Consider the following 23,752-nt stretch of genomic DNA (forward strand, 5'->3'; position numbering starts at 1 on the left):
TCCTTTTGAGAGGTAAGAATGTATTGGGGTCTGACTTTGGGGGGGGGGGCAATTTGATTAGATTCATGTTTCAATTTTTTTTATAGAGACTCTTGTTAATCTGCAGGTGGACTGTTAGCAGGCAGGGGTTGGTGCTAAAGGACAATTCTGTAGCTAGGACCAAAATCGGTCTGTAAAAGGGAGGTCTGTTTCTCACTGCTGTAACAAGAAGCATACGCATATATTCATAAGGATCAAGACCCAGGCTCGTCTACTGAAACTACTTGCTACTTTTTGCAGTATATTTATTGTTAATTTGTACTCAAAGTCAAGTTTTAAAGAGCATATTAATAGAAGTGTGGTGCTAGAGGCATCCTCAAAAAATAAGATGAGGGAATGACGTATAGGCTATCCTGAAATACCTCATGATGTAGTTGTCTGCAGATGCTGTCTAGTCTTTATGCCTTGCATCTTCCCATATTTTAATACTTTCAGAAACTTGTACTGTTTGCAATTGAAGCCACTTATGTCGCTGGGGAGCAACACCAGTTCCTTAATCTCCAGACCATAGAATTTTATGCAGCTGACGTTGTTTCAGGGCAGTGAGTTCTATCTCCTGTCACCCAGACCCCTGCCTTTGCTTAACATAAAGGGGAGGCAGGCTTGTCAGGCTAAGTACCAGCAAGCTGCAGGCCAGGTTAGTGGCTGACGGGCCTACTGCTCCATTAAAGAAGATGTTGAAGTAAATCTGCTTGGGATATTGAGAGGTGCCTATCATAAAGAAATAGGAAGTATAGGAGGAGACTGCCTGAGTTATGCGGCTAGAGAGACAGCTGCTGGCTTGTTATAGTATATAATGGCTTTTCATGGCCTGTTGTTTCCTAGCTCTGTTTACTTGTTGCGCTCTTTTCTGGCATTTCTTTTACATTTCTTTAAGCTTTTTTACACCCATGTGAGGGAAGACATAGATTATATGCTGCTCTCCTTCCCAGAATTTGTCCTGGATGGCGGGGGATTGGGGGGTAAGGAAGCTATGCCCCATCCCACTCTACACTACAAGGCTCCTGGTCCTGGTTTCTTCCAGACACTATTATTCTGGGACTATCTGTTTCTTCCAGCATCTGCCTCTGCTGTTCTCTAGGCCTTTAACTACTCTGGGACTCCTGGAACAGGGTAGCCTGGCTTCCCAGACTTCCCTTTCTGACCTCAAATGGTCAGTATTCCCCATTATAGTCCTATAATAACTCAGGCATATACTTTAGAGAGAGACAAATCATCTGTTGAACTTAAAATAGGAAGAAGCCACCTTTTTTGTGTCTGTCTTAGGTACTTGTATGGCTTTAAACGACTGTTGTTCTTTTAAATTTCACCGAAAGCTGAACTACCTCTACCACTTCCATAAGTTATAGCCACTAATAATAGTGTTGAGAAATTGTAAACAACAGTTTGACAGGACATACAGCCACTTTAAGTGGCAGTAAAATATTGTGGAGGTGGAATGCAGTTATCCAAATATGGAATAACCTTATTCTTGTGGAAAAATGCCAAACGGTCTTTAATGACTATAAGTGAACACTGCTTCCCCAAACACCATCCTGTACTATTGGTGAGAGTGCTGTGTGTCAAATTGCTAACAGCACTTTCTACGGCATTCTTCTTTCCTTGGAGATCATTCAAGGAGGGTAGGTGGATAGGTAATGGGACAGACTGCATGTTCATAAGACATTTTATAGGCCAGCTAAGTGCTTAACAAATGTGTGAAGAATTTTAGTCATAGTCTAAAAACAAAGCTGCTCATCCTCTGAACCGCTTGTCAAAGTTTAAATGAAGAAAAGTATTGTACTTCATAAATTGCATGTATAAAATATTCAACAGTAGCAAGAACCACTGAAGAAAACACTTGCTTAGCCAAATTAGATTCCCAATACGTGGCAGTGATTGTTCCACATCAGAGCCTTTGTATTATACTTTAGTTTGGAAAGCTGTTTCTCAAACTCTCTTAAGCTTCATCTCTTTGAAACCTCAGGCACTCACACTTTATTGAAGTAAATATTCGTTACACAAATGGTGTAGGAGATGGTGTGGTGGCTATTGATAAGGAACCAGCCATAGTTATTTTCAGGTGTTTCATTTGTGATTCTAAAACGGTAGCTTTGGTTGAGACTCTCCCACCTTCAGATTCCAAAGTCAACATTGTCCCGAACTGAAGTTGGAGTATTTTTCTAAAGCAGCGAGTTAATTTTGTATTCTTTCCGTGCAGCTAGGTAAGCTTATTTGCTGCAGTGTGCTGGGAAGCATGGTAGGAAGCAACGAAGCAAGACACAAGAAGTAATTTTTCTGTTCTACGCCACACTGATTAGGCCTCAGCTGGAGTATTGTGTCCAGTTCTGGGTGCCACACTTCAGGAAAGATGTAGACAACCAGAAGAGCAACACAAATGATTCAAGGGCTAGAAAACATGTCCCATGAGGGAAGAGTGAAAAAACTGAGTTTGTTTAGCCTGGAGGAGAGAAGACTTTGGGGGGACATAACATAAGTACGTAAAAGTTTTTTGCAAGGAAGAGAGAGAAAAAATGTTCTCATTAACCTCTCAGGCTAGGCCAAGAAGCAATGGGCTGAAATTGCAGGAAGGAGGGTTTAGGATGGACATTAGGAAAAGCTTTCTACCTACTAGGGTAGTTAAGCACTGGAATAAATTGCCTGTGGAATCTCTGTCACTGGAGATTTTTAAGAGCAGGTTAGACAAACACCTGTCAGGGATTGTCTAAATAATACTTAGTCCTGCCTTGCGTGCAGGGGATTGGATTAGAAGATCTCTCGAATTCCCTTCCAGTCTTATGATTCTACGGTGACTGCCCAATACTGGTGAAATAATGGAGAGGGGACAAGTAATTTACCCATATGTTGTGTCATATTTGGGCCTAAAATTCAGAAGCGGGACTCCTGAATTCTTGTGCTTAAGCTGCTGCTTGTACACTTTTAAAAATAAAAATAAACTGCCCATTCCTCCATGCCCCGGGACACTAATCTTTAAGAAAGTACACCTCTACCTCAATAGAACATGACCTGATATAACACGAATTTGGATATAACGCGGTAAAGCAGTGCTCCGGGGGGTGGGGCTGCGCACTCCGGCGGATCAAAGCAAGTTCAATATAACGCAGTTTCACCTATAACGCGGTAAGATTTTTTTGGCTCCTGAGGACAGCATTATATTGAGGTAGAGGTGTAATTAGTTAATTCCAAGGGGAAGTGAACTGCAGAAGATGATACTGCTAGTATTGAGATATTTACCGGGGTGACCTTATTTCCATTAGGCTAGGTGACTCTGTCCTCACTGTTAAATACACTATCTTTTGCCTTCTTCCCTCTCTGGAGAAAGGAGATAGATAATTTCCACATTTCAGTTGGACCTTCCATCAGAACAGAGAAAAGAAGTGTTAGACCTAGGCCCAGTCTCCCATGAGGACTTCTGGTAGAAATGTTCCCAAAGAATGTTACTGTAGCCACCCAGGGTGAAAAGCAGCAAGTCAAATTTCAGGGCCCTGGGGATGTTCCAGTTGGAAGCAGAAATTGATGGAGTCTGCTATTTTCTTTGCAGTCTTGTTTGTTTATAAGGAAAGGTACAAAGCCCTGCTTCTCCAAATGCAGGAGGAACCAGAAACAAAAAGGAGCAGTTTCTTAGCTTACAGCTTGGAGCCTCTTTAGCCAGCACCAGACCCAAAAGCTCTCTCTAGCTTTTTCATGGTCACACTGTGCTCACAAGCTACTGCTTGGCTTCCTTACTTTTTGCCTGCCTCTCTGTTCTGTTCTACCCCAAACAATAGCCAAACAATACACAGCCAAAAAACCCCCAAAACCTCTTGTGTGGGTTCACAGCCCTTCCTTTGTCTGGGGGAGGGAGGGCGGGGAGGTTTTGCTGGTTTTTTTTTTTATTAACTCATCCTGACAGTTACGTTAATCGCAGGGTACATTCATACCCAGTCTCAGAGGTTTGTGATTGTCACCAGTATCTCTCAGCATAACAGTGGGGTAGTGGATGTCTTTAGCAAAAAAGAGCAGAAACAGTATTTAAAAGGGATGTTTTAAGCCTGTTTCTGTGGTAAATGTTTGTGTGTTTAATCCACTTTTCAGTGTATTTTTGAATGTGGTGACCATGGACTGTCAAATGCCCTCGGTGGAGGGACACTAGCAGAAATTCTAGGCCTGGGAGCCATTTGGAACTGCTTGGCGCATTTCTTTCATCTATATATCCCTCTTCTGTTCGTTCTTTTCTAATCCAAGATTTCAGATCCTCTTCATTTTGACTCCTAAACTTAGATCTTTGTCCTCTTTCGACCTACTCCATCCCTTTTCTTTTGTGCTGGAAGGCTCTGACTTCCCCAGTGCCCCTCTCTGTTGTCCCCTTTTCCATCATCCTTTGTATGGTTGAAGGCTTGAGCACAAACTCCTCAGTGCTCTGTCTCCATGCACTTTTCCTTCTGGCACTCCTCAGGTGATTGAAGACAAGATGCAGAAAACCATGTGAATATGCCTATGGCAATAGGCTGGGTAAGTGGATGCCTTACTATGGGATATGTTAGAAGCCTTAAAACCATCCCGACACATAGGGTTTTATCAGTATAAAGTTGAGATAGCAAAGGTGGGCTGCACACAGGTGACTCTTTACTTGTGTCTGTGCACTTTATACACATGTTCTCACACTTTTATTAACAAGTAGCTGGCAGCCTGGGGGGAAAAGGGGGTAGAGTAAGGGGTTGTCCATAAATTACATAAAATTTTGAGGGGATTTTTTCGAGACACCCCTGTAACAGTGACATAACCACCATAATGAAGGATCCACCCCTAATACCTTATGGACGGCCCCTACCCAGCGTGGCCAGGGTAAGGTCCGCAGGCCCGGCCCACCCTGCAGCATGCTAAGGTGGGCCGCAGACCAGCTCCACGTGCGGCTGTGGGGACTACAGCTCCTAGCCTGCCCCGCTCTGGGCTAGTGGGACGCAGGCCGCGGGAGCGGGGCAGGCTGGGAGTTGTAGTCCCAGGCGGGGTGTCGCGGAGCCGGGCGGTAATCCCCGTGCGCGGCCGGCCGCGGGAACACGTGGGCGAGGGGCGGGAGCTGATCCCGGCCCGGCCGCGGCCCGCCCGGGGGCGATGCCTCAGGACGGCGAGCTGCCCCCGGCCAAGAGACTGAAGCTGGCGCCCGCTCCCCGCAGAGCCATGCTGCTGGCGCCGCCCGCAGCCAAGCGCCAGCCGCTGGCTCCCAGCGCCGGGGAGACGCAGCGCAGGAGCCTCCCCATCTTCCAGGCGCGGGGGCCGCTGCTCAGCCAGCTCCGGAGCCTGGACAGCGCCATCCTCATCGGTGAGCGCGGGCCGGGAGCGACCTTCCCGGCGGGGCAGGGCTGGGAGAGACGCCCCCCCCGGCCCGGGAGTGCCCCCGTCTCCGCTCCACCGTGGAGCCCCCCGCAGCCCCACTCGGCCCGGGGGCTCTGCCTGTTCCGCCTCAGCTGGGCTATCCCTACCCCACGCTGTCTCCCAGGGCGCGCTCAGCATCCCATTCCCCTTCGTGCCCCCCTCGCCTGCCAGGGGCTTTGGTGGGCTAAGGAGCCCCATGGAATAGCCCTATTCCCCCACCCCACCCCACCCAGACGGGGCAGCCAGTCCTCTTCCTGCCAGGACAGAGAAGTAACTTATTCCTCCTCTGCCCGGGAGTCTGGTCCCCCAGCTATTGCTGAGACATTGGGTTAGCGAAAAGGGACGTGGGCGACTCGGGCTTGGCCCATCGTTTAGCTTGGTATAGCAGAGCAGGACAGTAGTGAGGGCACTAGCCGAGGACTTGAGAGTTCTGGGTTCAATTTCCCAGACTTCCTATGTGACCTTGGGCTAATCACTTATGCTCCGTGCCTCGGTTTCCCCCTCTGTAAAGATGGAGTAAATAGCACTGTCCAGGCTCATGGGAATGCTTCAAGGATAAATACACTGGAGATTGTGAGGTGCTCAGATACGGTGGTGATGGGGGTCACATAAGTACTTTAGATAGATATAATTAAGTATTTGCAAAGTCTATGTAGATTCTTTCTTCAATTCCAAAAGAAACTGCTCTGTCCAAAGAAACATTTTCCTACAGTGTTCATAACCCACTGTGCTGGGAAGTGAAGCTGATTGTATCATGGGAATACCCAGAGGCATAGCTCAGTGGTTTGAGCATTGGCTTGCTAAACCCAGGGTTGTGAGTTCAGTCCTTGAGGGGACCACTTAGGGATCCGGGGAAAAAACAAACAAAAACCATCAGGGACAGTACTTGGTCCTGCCTAGTAAAGGCAGGGGACTGGACTTGATGACCTTCAAGGTCCCTTCCAGTTCTATGAGATAGGTATAGGTATATCTCTGCTAATGTCTCCAGTAGGTATGAAGCCCCATTGTACTGTACAGAGTAAAAGACAGACCTTGTCCCAGAGAGTTTACAGTCTTATTCATTTTTCAAATGGAGAACCACATGAATGTATGACATACAGTGAAAAGCTTTTTCTCAAACTGTTTGAGTGTTAATAATCTAAAGTGCTGTTAGTAATTAGGTACAATGTGCCCTAGTATAGAGTCATAGACTTTAAGGTCAGAAGGGACCATTTTGATCATCTAGTCTGACCTCCTGCATAACGCAGGCCACAGAATCTCACCCACTCACTCCTGTATCAACCTCTAACCTATGTCTGAGCTATTGAAGTCCTCAAATTGTGGTTTAAAGACTTCAAGGTGCAGAGAATCCTCCAGCAAATGACCCGTGCCACACGCTGCAGAGGAAGGCGAAAAACTCCCAGGGCCTCTGCCAATCTGCCCTGGAGGAAAATTCCTTCCCGACCCCAAATATGGCTATCAGCTAAACCCTGAGCATGTGGGCGAGACTCACCAGCCAGACACCCAGGAAAAAATTATTTGTAGTAACTCAGATCCCACCCCATCTAACATCCCATCACAGACCATTGGACATATTTACCGCTAATAGTCAAAGACCAATTAATTGCCAAAATTAGGCTATTCCATCATACCATCCTCTCCATAAACTTATCAAGCTTAGTCTTTAAGCCAGATATGTCTTTTGCCCCCACTGCTCCCCTTGGAAATCTGTTCCAGAACTTCACTCCTTTGATGGTTAGAAACCTTCTTCTAATTTCAAGTCTAAACTTCCTGGTGGCCAGTTTCCATTTGTTCTTGTGTCCACATTGGTAGTGAGCTTAAATAATTCCTCTCCCTCCATGGTATTTATTTCTCTGATATATTTATAGAGAGCAATCATATCCCCCCTCAGCCTTCTTTTGGTTAGGCTAAACAAGCCAAGCTCTTTGAGTCTCCTTTCATATGACAGATTTTCCATTCCTTGGATCATCCTAGTAGCCCTTCTCTGAACCTGTTCCAGTTTGAATTCATCCTTCTTAAACATGGGAGACCAACTGCACACACTATTCCAGATGAGGTCTCACCAGTGCCTTGTATAACAGTACTAACACTTCCTTATCTCTACTGGAAATACCTTGCCTGATGCATCCCAAGACCGCATTAGCTTTTTTCAGTAGTTAGATACAAATTGTTTGTTCATACTATATAGTGTCTGACTTTGAGTTGCAAGGTTCTCAGTTAAGACTTGCAGTGACTTAATTGTATGGGGAAAGCCAGGAAGTTTATTGCTGCTTTCTATCCCTCCCTTAATCCCTTTCCTACTACTCAGAGAGTAATTATTATAATGCGGGGTGGCCAATCTGTGGCTCTGCTCTTCAGAAGTTAATATGCGGCTCCTTGTATAGGCACTGACTCTGGGGCTGGAGCTACAGGTGCCAACTTTCCAATGTGCCAGGGGGGTGCTCACTGCTCACCCCCTGGCTCTGCCACAGGCCCTGCCCCACTCCACCCCTTCCCGCCCCATCCCCTGAGTCTGCCGTGCCCTCGCTCCTCCCCCTCCCTCCCGGAGCCTCCTGCATGCCATGAAACAGCTGATCGGGAGGTGCGGGGAGGGAGCGGGAGGCGCTGATGAGCGGGGCTGCTGGTGGGTGGGAGGTGGTGGGAGTGTGGGGGGGGAGTTGATTGGGGGCTGCTGACGTATTACTGTGGGTCTTTGGCAATGTACATTGGTAAATTCTGGCTCCTCCTCAGGCTGGCCACCCTTAACGGTTCACAGTCAAGCTGGAAGGGCATATTGGGTGGACAGGGATCTGTCCTAGGTCTGGTTCTATTCAGTATCTTCATAAATGATTTGGATAGTGGCAATACCAAGCTGGAAGGGGTTGCAAGTGCTTTGGACCACAGGATTAGAATTCAAAATGATGTCGACAAACTGGAGAAATAGTCTAAAATAAATAGGATGAAATTTCAATAAAGAGAAATGCAAAATACTACACTTAGGAATAATCAACTGCACAAATACATAATGGGAAATGACTGCCTGGGAAGGAATACTGCAGAAAAAGGATGTGGGAGCAATAGTGGATCACAAACTAAATATGAATCAACAATGTAATACTGTTGCCCCCCCCCCAAAAAAAAACAAACAAACTTCATTCTGGGATGTATTAGCAGGAATGTTGATAAGAAGCAGTTCTTCTCTACTCTGCACTGATAAGGCCTCAACTGGAGTAGTGTGTCCAGTTCTGGGCACCATACTTAGGGAAAGATACGGACAAACTGGAGAAAGTCCAGAGGGGAACAACAAAAATGATTAAAGGTCTAGAAAACATGACTTATGAGGAAAGATTGAAAAAATTGGGTTTGTTTAGTCTGGGGAAGAGAAGACTGAGAGGGGACCTGATAAGCCTTTAAGTATGTAAAGGGTTGTTATATAGAGAAGGGTAATTCATTGTTCTCCTTAACCACTGAGGACTGGACAAGAAGTGATTGGGTTTAAATTGCATCCAGTTTTCTGCTCTTTGTTGCTCTTGAGACTTGAAATAGTTCCAAATTCATGTTCTCTGAAGAGTTGTGCCTGGTTCCAACTTGTATCTGTCCCAAGCAATGAAAGGATTTTGTCGTCAGTGCTGTAATAGGTCCAAGCAGATCCAGTAACTCAGTGCTAGTACAAAGCCCTATTTTTATCACTGTCCTATGTTACTGGTCCATAAGACTGATAGTGCCCTATGTAGTAAGCGATGGTTGCCACTTTCATTACAGCTGACTGTGTAGTGGCAGAATTGGGAGCATGGGTGGGATAACGGGATGGCGTTTTTTGGGTAGCCCTCTGTGTGGTGCTGAAAGAACAGCTCCAGTCTGTGTGTCTGTTTCTCAGCCCAGTGTTCTTGTTTGCTAAAGATGAATTGCAAGCCAAACAAAAATCCATCTACGTCAGAAGTACTTGCCCAGCAATGATTAAGTGGGGGCATAACCCAATGGAGAGGAATCATTTGGTGTGGTAGGTGGACATATACCTAGAAATAGGGGGATAAAATTAAGACAGGCAATTTCTAGGCTGAATATCAGAGAAAACTGACAGTTCCAGCTCCGAATAGTCACCCAGGGCAAATTGTGGAAACTCTGTTGCCTGGAACTTTTAAGACTAAACTGCACAAAACACTAAGAAGCCTAGTGTAGGAGCCAGTCCTGCAGTGGCAGGGAGGACGACTGGATGACTGAATGAGTCTCATCTGTCTCTTGCTCCCAGGATTTTATGGGACCATAACTTCAAAAGCTTTGAAACCCAGGCCCCACACTAGTGCCATATATACTGAAAATAAACCACTTATCTGAGCCTCACGAGCCAGCTCCATGCTCCAGGAGGGGTTTCCTAGGCAGGTGCAATCCATCCAGGGGTCTGAGTACGGTAGGTTGCTGTGATGCTGGGGGAACCTGAAAAGGAAGAATTGTAGGCGTTGTGCTGTGCTGAATGTTCTTGGGAGCGCTTCTGTAGCATACAGAACTCGGCTTCTATTTACTTGCGGTTTGCCTTTCAAATTCTGTACCAGGGACCAACCATGGGGAATGAGATGAGCGTTATCAAGTGAAGTGGTGTATCTAGTGGTTAGAGCTGGGGTACTTGGGTTCTGTTCCCATAGGCTAAATCACCCTAATTCTTTCTTCCTCAGCTTTCCCATTGGCAAAATGGGAACAACACCTGTCTCTCGGGGGGATGAGACTTAATTAACAAATGTTTGCAAAATGGCTTGAGAGCCTCTCATTAGAGATGCTACAGAAATAACAGCTGTTTGTTCATTTGTTGCTATATAGGGGAAACAGGCTCAGGGAAGACGACTCAGATCCCACAGTACCTCTATGAAGCAGGAATCGGCCGCCAAGGCATCATTGCGGTGACCCAGCCTCGTAGAGTAGCTGCTATATCCTTAGCTACTAGAGTCTCGGATGAGAAGAAAACAGAGCTGGGAAAACTGGTATGTGAGGTGACCTCAAATAAAGCGGTTGAGATGCACAGTGGTGTTGGGTAGGTGAGGACAGCAGGTGGTCAGAGCAGTTGTATGGATCCTAGAACCACACGGGATAAAGTGCTGTCTACATTTAATAGTAAACAAGAATAAAAACACTGTCTCTTCCATCCAGCCCAGTGGCTGAGCCCTGCTTGGCTTTTCTCTCGCCATATGGGTCCAGCTATGTTGCTTTTATTTAAAAAAAATGCTGGCTAATGAGTAAAAAATCAGCTTGTCCTATCCCCCTGTTCCAGCACTGATTATTGATGATTGCAACAAGCTAGGGCATGCTTGGGTGGCAAGCAGAGCTGTGACTCTTGGGAACTTGCTGCAGTTGCTATGTGTGGTTTAGGGAGAATGGGAAAAAAAAATATATAAAAGTGTTTAAGGAATAGACAGCGGCTTCCAGCAAGGGTGGCGGTGGTGGTGTCTGTGTTTACTGAATGTTTAAACATGAACAGAAGTGTACTCACGGCCTTTTCAGTATTCTGAGGGCCAAATGTTGGGGTTTTGGGTGGCTTTTTAGCACTGATCAAAATCCTTTTGGTTTCTCTCATAGGATGCACTTAGGGTTGGCGTGTATCCCCTTGTTCGGTATTTTAAAAATTAAGCGGTGTGTTTCAAGTTCACAATGAAGTGATCATAGTCTGCACCTAAATGGATGATTCCTCTCTCCTCCTACCCTCTCCACAACTTTGTTTTAAAGCACAGCTTGGCTTTTGTTGCTGCTCCTCGTGCTGCCTTTTTCCAGTTACGACCCATCTTGCTAGGGAGCATGTGACCCTTTGCTTTTTGCACTGGTGACAGAGAAGCCCTGCACAAACCTGGCGGCCTTTACCCTTCCTAGGACTAGTTACCTCTACAATATGCCCTCCTGCCTTTGGGTATGAGGGCTCCAAACTGCTAATTCACTGTTAATTTGAGAGTAGCCGTTTATAATAATCCACACGTAGCCCATTGGATGAGGTGTTCCGGGACAGAAAAATCATTCTGCGTGGCATCTGTCAGAGCCTCTGCACCTGCTGTGTCCCATGGAACTGGTTTTAGTTTGGGTTAGGCTCATTACACCTGTGATATGTACAAATGGCCACATCCAGCACTTAATCCATGGTGAAACTGGAGTTGATGTTGATGGGAGTTGTGCATGTAAACGGTGGGCAGTGTATGACCTTCACTCTACTTTAATGTCTTGTATGTATGAATGCTAACAAATTGTGATCCAGTTCATTGGCTTCTGGGGAAGGGGGTTATGTCTTCTGTGTTTATTATATTTTACAGTGAATTCTTCAGGTTTTCTTAGGGGTGAACTTCCTCTGTCAGTGCCAGAAAATAGTGATTATGCTAAGATTTTGACAGCTCTCTTCGGGGTAGGTTAGAATCTTGGGGCTTGTGACCCACAGAATGAAAATACATGCAGCCTCCTTAAATTGCACTCGCGGTTCTAACTGGATATGGGTGACGGGATGGCTGTAAGGATAGTCTGGATGCTTTGGGATCCTTTAGTGTGAATCACAGCGGCTATAAATGTACGTGATTTGGTGTCTGTGCCTTGTCCTGCATGACTGTTTCCTTAGGTCGGCTACACGGTGCGCTTTGAAGATTTCACCTCCGAAGAGACGCGAATCAAGTTCCTAACGGATGGGATGCTTCTCCGCGAAGCCATTGGCGATCCCCTGCTGCGCAAATACAGTGTCATCATTCTAGACGAAGCTCACGAGAGGACAATACACACAGACGTGCTCTTTGGGGTGGTGAAAGCGGCGCTCAAGAAACGGAAGGATTTGGGCAAATTCCCACTCAAAGTGAGTGCAGATTCCCCACCTGGCCCCCAAGCAGAATGCACTATGCTGATGGAGAGTGGGGGTTCTTCCACACCTGTAAGGGCAGGTCTGCACTGCAATGGTTAGCTTGAGTTAGATACACTCCAGTTAGTGCACTAGAGAGAGCCTAGTTCCAGTCACTTCAGAAGAACACTGGAGTGACGCAGAGTGGTTTGGTTAGCAGCAGAGTGATTGGATTCGCCGTTGATGTGTTCTAATTCCAGCTTTTGCATCCACGCTGCACTACTAGCTGCAGCTTCAACAGCACTCGAGCTTCAACCCATCCCCACCAGCTAATTTAAAGCACCACTTAATGCGAGCTAGAGATTTTTTTGTGTGTGGACAGGAGTTGAGTTTGTTGTAACACACAAACTAACTGTGTTATGAAGAACCACCCTAAGGGCGGGGTCCTTGGCATGTTTGACTTTTCTAGCTTGAACACATTCCCTTTCTTGAAAGCCATCTCTTAAGTCTGAATGTTCTAACCAGGCGTAGCTGTTTTTAGTAAATGTCTGGAACCTTTAAGCTCGCTTCTCCACTCCTTCTGTAGCGTATGGGGTGATATGTGTATAACACATGCTGGGGTGTCACACAGTGGGAGTGGATGGCTGTAGACTTGAGGGCCCGGAAGAAAAAAATGTAGCTCTCTTCTGCACTAAATGCCTTTCTTACCTTTTGCTGGTTTGGGTGTTCATCCTGGCAGTCTAAGGAGGCTGGGTTTTGTAGGCCTGTTGGCAAATGTCTCACGCTTGAGTCCCATTGATAGCACCTGCCTTGCTCCCATTTTGTAGGTGGTGATCATGTCAGCTACTATGGACGTAGACCAGTTCTCTCAGTACTTCAACGGAGCCCCAGTTCTCTATCTAGAAGGTCGGCAACATCCAATCCAGATCTTTTACACCAAACAGCCTCAGAGTGATTACCTCCAAGCAGCACTGGTGTCGGTCTTCCAAATCCATCAGGTACCATGGGCGTTTTGGGAGCAAGCATTGCTCCTGTAATGCTGCAGTTGGATATTTCATCGGTTATCATTCTGCCTGTTCAGATCCAAGTGGTAGTTACAAGCATTGAGGATTCTTTTTGTGTCACCCCTGAAGTCTGAATGAGCTATATTAATGTGAGACTTTGGCTAGATTCATGATCTCAGATATCCCATGGCCTGAAATTGCAGCTTGTATCGTTAGTAGAACTCGGAGATTGTTCTGTATGCTGTTGTATTCTCATCTTTAGCTTTCATACTTCAGTGTGGGCCAGCTGGCCCTATATTCTTTTAAAATCTACTTCTCGGGTAGATGATGCTGATGGTGTGACTGAGTTAGATGAGGAAATATTGGAAAATATTGCACTCCAGGGAATAATTTATTTGCACCCCATTACTTACAGAATTGTGGAATCCACAAAGAACACCAAAATGAAAAAATGCCAATCTTCGATTATCATTAAGATCGCCTCCCTGATGTAGTTGTTAAGGGAAACTATAGAGAAAATGGAAATCTAATGAATTAAAAGCTCATCAATATTTTATGACTAGCACTAAGTGTTTCAACGAGAAACTGCCAGATGGTTAGTCTTGAGTTTTTGAAAGAGGTGCCTGCGGTTCTCGTCTTTGGAAATATATCCAGCGCGTCTCCTCTGCATTGGAGCATACAGTGACACGGTGCTTTCGGAGCTGTATGTATACAGTGGCTTTTAAGGGGTGTGACTGGCGGAAAGCTGTTAAATAAACCATTAATATCCTGCATCTGCCGCTGTTAAAATACTTATTGTTGCTGTGCTTGTAGGAATTGAACGCTAGTCTGGAGGTGAAAGGAGACTGCTAAGCAAAGTATGCAGCCTAGCTTTCCTAACTATTCTTCTTCAGGTTTTCATGTGATTACTGGCTAGCTGTACTGCCACTGGAAGGCAGACTAGCTTGTTCGTTCGGGTGCACTGGAAAGTTGTTGAACAAAGCAGAACCATCCGTTTCTCTAGGTTTTTTTTTTTTTTTTTTTTTCTCCATCTTGGTGGTCCTACAAAGTGCAGAGCCCCCTTCCGTCTCAGTGAATCCAGTGGGAGCAGCACCTCACTCCGTATGCTCCCATTCAGCTTTGCTCCCCAGCTGCTCCATCTATTCTGCTGGTGGTAGGAGAGCTCAGAAGATTTGCTGCCACTGATAACTGCTGTTTTATTTCTGCGTGAGTCTTCTTCCCCCCACTAGCTTACACTCGTTTCTAATTCCCCAACCCCCAAGGAAGCACCTTCTTCTCAGGACATCCTGGTGTTTCTAACGGGTCAGGAAGAGATCGAAGCGATGACCAAAACCTGCCGAGACATCGCCAAGCACCTTCCCGATGGCTGCCCCCAGATGGTGGTGATGCCTCTCTATGCTTCACTGCCATACACACAGCAGCTCCGAGTCTTTCAGGCTGCACCCAAGGTAAGCCAGGCTGGGGGACACCTGGGAGAGCTGATGCATCCACATCACTGTCTAAGGGCTTGGTAATGAGCTGCAGAGCCTTTGGAGTGTGCTCTATAAGGATCCTTGTGGACGAAGAGCCTCGTCACAGAAAGCACCATTCCAGCTGGCCAGCCTCACTGGGCAGTTTCCAGGTCGTACTGAAATTCCAAGAAGACTAACCTCCAGGGTGTAGCAGACTTGGCAGCGCTGTGTGTATGTGCACAGAGGAACTTACATTGCTACAGCCTGTGTTGTTCCTAGTCAGTGGATAAATTGGAACTCAGGTCTTCAGGGATCCTAATCTCATGCCTTTCACCAGAAGCAAAACTAAAAAGATTCATAGATTCATAGATTCTAGGACTGGAAGGGACCTCGAGAGGTCATCGAGTCCAGTCCCCTGCCCGCATGGCAGGACCAAATACTGTCTAGACCATCCCTGATAGACATTTATCTAACCTACTCTTAAATATCTCCAGAGATGGAGATTCCACAACCTCCCTAGGCAATTTATTCCAGTGTTTAACCACCCTGACAGTTAGGAGCTTTTTCCTAATGTCCAACCTAAACCTCCCTTGCTGCAGTTTAAACCCATTGCTTCTGGTTCTATCCTTAGAGGCTAAGGTGAACAAGTTTTCTCCCTCCTCCTTATGACACCCTTTTAAATACCTGAAAACTGCTATCATGTCCCCTCTCAGTCTTCTCTTTTCCAAACTAAACAAACCCAATTCTTTCAGCCTTCCTTCATTTAAGATTTAAAGGCTACACTGCAAACAGCTCTTTGGGGGTCTTGTATTTGATTTGACTAATTATTTTTGATTGCAAAGTTCCTTTCTTTTAGAAATCTGCCCAGTAGCTAGAGTTTTAATGTAGCCATACACACTGGTCACACTGACACAATACTCTAAAGTGTAACCAAGTCAAAGTACACCAATAAGGATGTGTGAATCTTGGGACTCTGAGGTGGGAAAGTGGGAGCTGGGACTCCTGCAAGTGTGGCCTACTGGATACAACCCTGGACTGGCACTTGGGAGAGCCTGAGTTCTATTTCTGCCGCTGGCCTGCTGGGTGACCTTGGGCAAAGTCACCACTGCCTCAGTTTCCCCATCTGCCAAATGGGGATAATGATACTGACCTCCTTTGTAAAGCTCTTTGAGTTGTATTGCTGCAAAGTATTAGATAAGAGCTAGGTGGTATTCTTTTGTTTGCTCTTCCTCCTAGGGCTATCGCAAAGTGATCCTTTCAACGAACATTGCGGAAACCTCCATCACCATTGCGGGAATAAAATACGTTGTGGACACAGGCATGGTTAAAGCAAAGAAGTTCAGCCCTGGTGAGGAGTTGAGATGAGTGATATGGAAATAATTTTTAATTCTTGATACGTACGTTGAGGCACTAAACCCTGATAGAAGCTGATTTAAAACACCCCTCTGCCCCAGTCTTTAACACGTCATATTTCAGGCGGGTTTTTTATGTGTGTTCATCCTGTCAACTGAATGTGCTTTCTTCCCCAGTGCTCATCTGATCCTGGGATAGGGTGTATACAGGGCTGTCCATTTGTGGGGAGAGTCAGCTAAGTGTGGAATTCTACCAGGCCTCCTGGGGTATGTCTACACTACAATTAAAAACCCGTGGCTGGCCCCTGCTAGCTGACTAGGCTGCGGGGCTGTTTATTGCAGTGTAGATGTCTGAGCAAGGTGGAAGGGTCCCAGAGTTCAGGCTGCAGCCTGAGCCACAACATGTACACCCTAAATAGCCTCTTAGCCCGAGTCAGTTGGTATGGGCCAGCCGTGGGTGTCTACGTGCAGTGTAAAAATATCCCTGGAGCTGTGAAATGCCACCAAGTGGATACAGCACCATGTAGCTGTCTTCAGGTCTTTTATGCTAAGCAAGAATAGGCCTGGTTAGTGTTTGGATGGGAGACTACCTTTAAGTGGTGTTGTTTCTGTAGGTGGTGCTCTGTCTTCCCCTAGGATCAGTGCTCAGCCACTGTGTGAATTTGCACTAGCTGCGTTTCCAAAGCCCCGCATATGTGAATATACACTAATGTGGACTCTTTTTCCTTTCCCAGAGAGTGGCCTGGAAGTGTTGGCTGTGCAACGGGTGTCAAAGGCCCAGGCATGGCAGCGTACAGGGCGAGCGGGACGAGAGGACAGTGGAATCTGTTACCGGCTCTACACAGAGGATGAGTTCGAGAAGTTTGATAAAATGACAATACCTGAGATACAGAGGTGAGAACAGAATCCACTTCCCCGAACACACAGCCTTGCCTTCCCTTAGCCAGACCTGCCGCGTAGCCAGAATCTGCAACTCGGAAGGGAGGCCTGTGAGCGCTGTGAATGGGTATGGGCCGAGGAAGGGCATTCAGAGCTGGAGACAGAACGGTGTCTCTGCTGGCTTCCTGTTGTGGTTAATTCTGTTTTCACAGCTTGGGTGTGTTTTGTGACTGGGGCGCCTGGAGCTGTCAGCGCTCAGGTTTTGGCTCCATCTCCACCAGCAGCCCCATTGTCAGGAGAAAGGTGTCAGAAACAAGAAGAACAGGGTATTTTATTGCTCCTCCTCCGTCAGTTCGGACTTGCAGCTTTTTCTCCCCATCCCTTTTAAGCTTGTACTGTCCCATCTCATGTGACATAACTGGCAGCAGGCTGATGAGGTTACAAGGGATAGCTGAAGTGACTGGTTTACCCATTGTGTCCTTGCTCAGCCCTCAAGGAGGGGGCTCCGAATCCAACAAGGTCTGTGCCAAATACCATCAGCTGTTCTGGGGAGATTCCAACTTCCAGTGTCACCTTGGTTGTTACCCTTTGAGCTCCGCCCTTTGTATTCTACTCCTTTCCCTTATTACGCTTCTCCCCCATTCCTGACAAAAACGAGTGTATAAAGGCTCCCTCTGCTACTGTTGCTGCTCTTTCCTCCCCTCTGCTGTGTGACTGGAGGTGCTGCTGGAAGAAGTAGCCACTCTGCAGGAGTGCTGAAGACAGGGGAGCGCGGAGGTCACTCTTGGGCTGGTCTTCCTCAGCGTGCAGGATTTCAGAGGTGCCAGTCGGGCAGGTCTGCCTGACTTGCCTCAACAGAGGCAGGTGGTTGAGGTGGTTCTTATTTTTTTTTTTTTTTCCCTTTGCAGGTGTAACCTGGCCAGTGTGATGCTACAGCTCCTGGCTCTGAGAATTCCCAACGTTCTCACCTTCGACTTTATGTCCAAGCCATCCCCAGGTAAGTGGGTGTGAAGGCAGCGTTGGAAGGAGTGGGTAACAGGTCACTGAGAATTTATCTGAAAATAAATGTTTTGGCTGAACTGATAATGGAGAGTGGGGGGAGCCTGTATCATAAGGAGCGTAACACTTCCTGGACTGTTGCCACCTCTCCTGATGGGTCTAGCTGACAAGTGAACTCATCGAAATCTTCTGCCATCTGGGTGGACTGGAGTCCCTTAAGTGCTCACTGACGGTGGTCAGTGTTGTGAAAGCAGGCCCACTGGTGTCAGGAGCTGGGGAATACAACTGCTCAACAGAGTGAGGAGCAGCATGGGATAAAAGTAGGCTGGAGGTGCAAAGAATCTGAAGAAATCTTGGTGGGAAGCTTCTAGAGAAGGAGAGCAACCTGCAGGGGTCCTGACAGGGCTGCTGCCAAAGGCTTGGCCTGGCAACCTGACCTTTGCTTCTATTTAAAATATAATTTGTGAGTGTTGTGTCAGTGGAACGTGACTGGTGGACAGCCCTGGAGGCTTGAGAAGTTTAATCATAATAGGCACAGCTGTGCCATGTCGTTGTCTTTCACTCTGATCCGGAGACACTGCCTCTCATGGTGCCGGGGGGGGGAGTCCTCCTAACCTCTGCTGATATTGCCAGCAATGAAGCCAACCGGCTGTACCATTCTGTCTTGATAGATGCCATTCAGGCAGCCATTGAGCAACTGGATCTGCTGGGGGCTGTGGACCGGAAGGAGGATCAGGTTACTCTGACCCCACTGGGAAGGAAGATGGCAGCATTTCCTCTGGAACCCAAATTTTCTAAAGTACAAATGATAGGCAATAAGCTCTTTATTTTTATCTGGATTTATTTTTCCATAGTTATCAGTCTCTTATTCTCAAGCTCCTTAAACGACTTCCTTTTGATTTGATAATGAGTTAAGAGATTTGTCTTGACAAAATTTCCCACATTTACCTTCTGATTCCATGTAAGATTTCCACATAAGGTAGAATGACAAGGTACCTTCCATAGAGGTGCTGTTACCATGATACATTCCTAACAATACACATGTTACTCCTGGGGGAGTTCTGCGCCACTGCACATGTGCAGACTTTATGTCCCCCACAGATTTCTTTGCTTCCCCGCAGAAAAATGACTTTCTGACGGGGAAGCAAAGGGAAGCCACAAGAACGGTCATGCAACCCTCCCTAGCAGCATGCTTCAGCTGCCCAAGGCAGCCAGCGGAGAGGTAAATCACTGTGGGGCAGGGGGAGGGACTGAAGAAGACCTGGCTGGTGGCTCCTACCCTGTGCCTGGCTCAGCTGCTAGTCCCGGCTGGGCTAGGGAGGACGGGACTTCCTCTTCCCATGCATGGCATCCAGTGCCGTGTCAGACCCACCCTCATATTTCTCCCCTGGCTGTGAGAAGCTCTGCAAACTCCCTGCGCTTCTTACACCCAGTGCTCCTCAGCTGCAGGGGGAGGGGTTCCTGTTCAGGGAGCTGCTCCCCTCTTCCCCCAACCGCAGGGCATCCAGACCTCCTCATATCCAGACCCTCCTGCTGAGCCTCACCCCCCCCACCCAGAACCCCCATGATGAGCCACACTCCCCCTGCACCTGGATCACCCCAACAAGCCACCCATACCCTGACCCCCACCCTACTGAGCCCCAACCAGCTGCACCTGGATCCCAACCCCACTGAACCCCACTCCCCCAGCATCTGGACCCCCTGCAAAGCCCCAACCACCTTCACCTGGACCGCCCTGCAGAGTCCCATTACTGTTGCACCCAGAACCCCACAACAAGTCCCTGTGCATCAAGATCCCCCCCCCCCCACACTCTGATCCCCCACTGAGCCACCCACACCCAGATTGCCCCACACAGAGCCCTGGACCCCCCACACTAAGCCCCTCCACACTTGGATCCTGCTTTGCTGAGACTGCCTGCCCACACCTGGTGCAGAGGGGCAGGGCACTGGAGTGTTTCTGGGGCGGGCCCAGTCCTTGCGCTGTGTCAGGGTCGGGTGCAGCCTCACTGCTGAGTCTATGTTCTTGGGAAGAGCCGTACAGTGATCTCCCACCTCTGTGCAGCCAGTGGCCTCTGCTTCCCAATGCCATGCCGGGGCCTCCACATTTATTTGACAAATACAATTTTCAGAATTTTAATTTTTTTGGCGCAGAATGCCCTCAGGAGTAACGTGCAGAGAATGAGTGCTTGATTGGGCACTGATTCTGCAGTTTCTGCTTACCAGCAGCTCCTATTAATATCCGTGAGCATTGCTGCTATGCAGTAGATGTAGAACTTGGCCCTGAGTACCTGTAGCCTCGCATGCGCTGAAAATCCTAGTAGATTAGAGAGGCACAGTTTTCCTTTACAGAAACTGTACTGGTTTGTCCTGTCATATCCTGCTCATCTAATGAGTGCTTTATAATCCTATTTACTTCAGCCATTTCCTCTGGTACTGAAGTGAGGCTTACTGGTTTGGAATTCACCTTTAGTGCCTCTTGTTGATAGGTAGGACATTTGCTCCCCTCCTTTCCTCTAGCACATTTAGTTGATTTTAATGAGGCAAGTTAGAGTTGAAACCAAAGTTTCCAAAAGAGCTGACTTTGTCTTACTTACAATTTTCATATGAATGAGCGGTGTTAGGTTGAAATTTCCTTAAAATGATCAGCTCTCCCCAATCGTGTGCGTGTATGTGTATATCTGTGTGCCTAAATAGTGAAAGTGTGTAATTCAAGGTTTGTGAGTAGTTTAGCTCATTCAAATGAGGACAACTTAAAAGAATAATCCTTAACGATAGTTATTATTACCAGTGCCTCCGTGATACTGCATTGGCATGAGGATGGACAAGCTATGTCCCCCAGTACGTCTCTTCCCTCTGTCTTCTATGATTTTAAGAATAAACCAGAGTTCCCCTCTCTTGTATATCTGATCCTATTGAGCCAGGAGTTAGTTTAACACAGAGAAGGTATCTTTTAAAGTTTACATTACCCACCAAGATTACTGTGCTGTCGAAATCTGCCAACTTTCTAGCTGGTGAAACCCATGAAAGCAGCTCTTGCTCTGTGCTTTGCAGACTATCCTCATGTCCCCCAAGTTCCACTGCACAGAGGAGATCCTGACCATCGTGTCCCTGCTCTCGGTGGACAGCATCCTCTACAACCCCCCATCCCGGCGGGATGAAGTGCAGTCCGTCCGGAAGAAGTTCATTTCCAGCGAGGGGGATCACCTCACCCTGCTCAACGTCTACAGAGCCTTTAAAAATGTCAGCGGTAATAAGGTAGGTGGGGATGGAGCCTCTGGAGATGGTACAATAACTAGTCCGCTGGGGATCTGACCTCTCTCCGTGTACCTGCACTTCGCTTTGCCTCTGAGTGCCTCCTAATCAATATATTTATCCTCACTATGCTTCTGTGAGATGGGAAAGGGCTAACCTCATTTTACAGGCTGAATAAGTGACTTAATGAAGGTCACACAGGAACTCTGCAGCAGACCTGGGAACCGAACCCATCTTTCGAGGTCCAGGTGAGCACCTTAACCTCAAGGTCATCATTCCTCCTTGTATTGTTCCAGGTGGGTAGGATTGTGTTTCAGCTGACCACCAGAAAATGCCTGGCAATGCTCTTCATCATTTCAGAACTCCTTACAAAGAGCCTTTCTCCAAGTTTTGTAGATGAGATTTGGATTTAATCCACAAATCAAACTCTCCAGTCTGATTTCTAAATATGTAGAGTCGCATCCTGGGCTTCCTAGCATGTTTTTCCTCCTCAGGGCCCCCAGTGTGATTTACAAACTTGATGCTTCTAGGAATCGCTTTCACCATCTCTGGGGAGGAAGCGCAGAAGCTGTTTCATGGCACATGGCAAACCCATGAAACAGTTTAGGACTGTGGGTGAGGAATACTGTGTCTAATTGGAACTGTAGGAGGGAATTTAGGTAGACTGAGTATAACTATCCATATTGCGAATCTGGCCAGCAGGGTAGCAGCTCTCTGTTGAATGGGTATGTGATTTAGGGACTCTGGTTTACATCTGATCCAAAGACAATGTCCCTAACATGCTTGATAAAGAAGTGAATTGTTCTGGCTTCCACTTGCTCTGCTGCAGGAATGGTGCAGAGAGAACTTTGTGAACAACAGGAACATGATGCTGGTGTCGGACGTCAGAGCTCAGCTCAGGGACATTTGCCTAAAGGTAACTAGTTGCTGTAAAATTCTTCTGTCTTGTTATTGTTTTACCTCCCCTCTACCCCCGAATGGCTTCCCTGTACCAGATCCTAGCAGAGGGAAACACTGTGCCTTCAGTTCCTGGTTTGAATATGGTTGGACTGAAACTAACTCCTCTAACGGGCAGCTTGGACCCGTCTCTGGGCAAGCGTCCCGCAAACTCATAATAATGGCAGCTGTCCAAGCTTGAATCGGAATTCCCATTCCTTTTGAGCTTTTGGTCGTACCGTATTTGCTTTTCAAACATGTGCACCCACAGTTATTGGAAGGGATGCCAGAAAGCGATAGGTGATGTGGGCTTTGTTGTTGCGCTAGAAGCCCCGATTCCAGTCTCACTCCCACCATGTGGTGATTGTGAGACTTTTCCAGGCTTGTTTTATGAGACTTAATGTTAGTAGGGTGTCTGATCCTGAGCTGCAGGGCACCAAACACAAGGGATTGCCATCTCTCTCTTTCTCTCTCGTTACTAACCAGCTATCGTTACCGATTGAGTCCTCCCGATCGGACACGGGGAATATCCGCCGCTGCCTGGCTCACAGCCTCTTCATGAACACTGCAGAGTTGCAGCCGGATGGCACCTATGCTACCGTAGACTCCCACCAGCTGGTGGCAATCCATCCCTCCTCGGTCCTCTTCCACTGCAAGCCAGCCTGCGTAACGTACAACGAGCTGCTTCACACCAACAAGTGCTACATGAGGGACCTGTGTGTAGTGGATGCAGATTGGCTGTATGATGCTGCACCCGACTACTTCCGCAGGAAGCTAAGAGCAGCCAAGAACTGACCCACCCTTGGTGTCACCAGGCTAACTGTGGGGCATTCCGAGGGTCATGGGATCAGATTTTTGGAACGAATGTACAGGAACAATAGAGCTTTGCCTTGCCAATCCGGTAGGACTGTACAGGAAATGGCTTCTCCGCAAGAGCCATACCTCATGCACTGTTGCTGCACTGGCTTAGAACAATCATCTTTTATGACAGTTAATAGATAAGAGGGAAATATTATACATGTATATAGTACGTTTGTAAATCTATATATGTATATATTTGGGGGCGGGGGGTGATGGTCTTGGATTTCAGTTTTTAAAACAGAAGTATAATGGGGTTGTGTATGAAGAAATGAGAGTCCCAAGGGGACTCTTCTGAGCAGACCTGGTATTTTTTGACAATTGCCCTTGTATCCCTCGCAGGTTTTATCGGCAAAAAGTTTTAAATCTTTATGTATAATTATATTAACAGGACAAAAATACCTTTTTTAAATGTACATTTTTCGGAGGGAGGTGCTAATGTATTTTACCTCATCAGTCATCTTTCTGCCTGATGTCACTTTCACCACCTTGTTTGACCCATCTGAAAGCCAGTAAAGAGTTATCTGAAGTGACAGCTCTTCATCACCTGTGCCTGTTTGTTAGACAAACCTTGCGGGGCTGATAGAGGTGAAGTGCCATTAAGAGAGGATGATCAGTTAACCCATGTCGTCTGCTAGCAGAGAGACTGCAGGCATGTCTTTCAAATGCTTTGTTAGTTCTCATTGCTGCATCACCAGCCCAGCTGTGTCTTTTTAAACAAAATTCGTCTCCATCATCCAGTTGGTTTTCATGTAGCTGTGTAGTGAACCGGGTGCCATGCAAGTCAAACGCTTCCAGGGCTGCCCCTGTATGGCCACACCAAAGTGCCAATATTCCTATGGAACGCTGGCACTTCACCAC

The 23,752-nt window shown here is 47.1% G+C and overlaps 1 protein-coding gene across 1 annotated transcript; it reads left to right on the forward strand.

Annotated features, from left to right (window-relative positions):
• The first annotated feature begins 5,063 nt into the window (after positions 1 to 5,063).
• DHX33 (DEAH-box helicase 33) lies at positions 5,064 to 23,675 on the forward strand. Its single transcript, XM_034752219.1, has 12 exons — positions 5,064 to 5,338; positions 10,183 to 10,343; positions 11,951 to 12,178; positions 12,988 to 13,158; positions 14,427 to 14,612; positions 15,852 to 15,963; positions 16,702 to 16,861; positions 17,755 to 17,843; positions 18,517 to 18,644; positions 20,897 to 21,100; positions 21,927 to 22,013; positions 22,520 to 23,675. The coding sequence occupies exons 1-12, from the start codon at positions 5,131 to 5,133 to the stop codon at positions 22,826 to 22,828; spliced, it is 2,043 nt and encodes a 680-aa protein (XP_034608110.1). The 5' UTR covers positions 5,064 to 5,130; the 3' UTR covers positions 22,829 to 23,675.
• The last annotated feature ends 77 nt before the right edge of the window (positions 23,676 to 23,752 follow it).

The sequence above is a fragment of the Trachemys scripta genome, chromosome 18 (assembly GCF_013100865.1).
Source record: "Trachemys scripta elegans isolate TJP31775 chromosome 18, CAS_Tse_1.0, whole genome shotgun sequence".
NCBI lineage: Eukaryota > Metazoa > Chordata > Testudines > Emydidae > Trachemys > Trachemys scripta.

Excerpts from the sequence above, each read along its gene's own strand:
- DHX33 (XM_034752219.1), top strand. The coding sequence starts at position 5,131 with ATGCCTCAGGACGGCGAGCTGCCCCCGGCCAAGAGACTGAAGCTGGCG. Across the intron at positions 12,179-12,987 it reads TGGGCAAATTCCCACTCAAA|GTGGTGATCATGTCAGCTAC; the intron begins GTGAGTGCAGAT and ends CCCATTTTGTAG. Across the intron at positions 17,844-18,516 it reads TATGTCCAAGCCATCCCCAG|ATGCCATTCAGGCAGCCATT; the intron begins GTAAGTGGGTGT and ends CTGTCTTGATAG.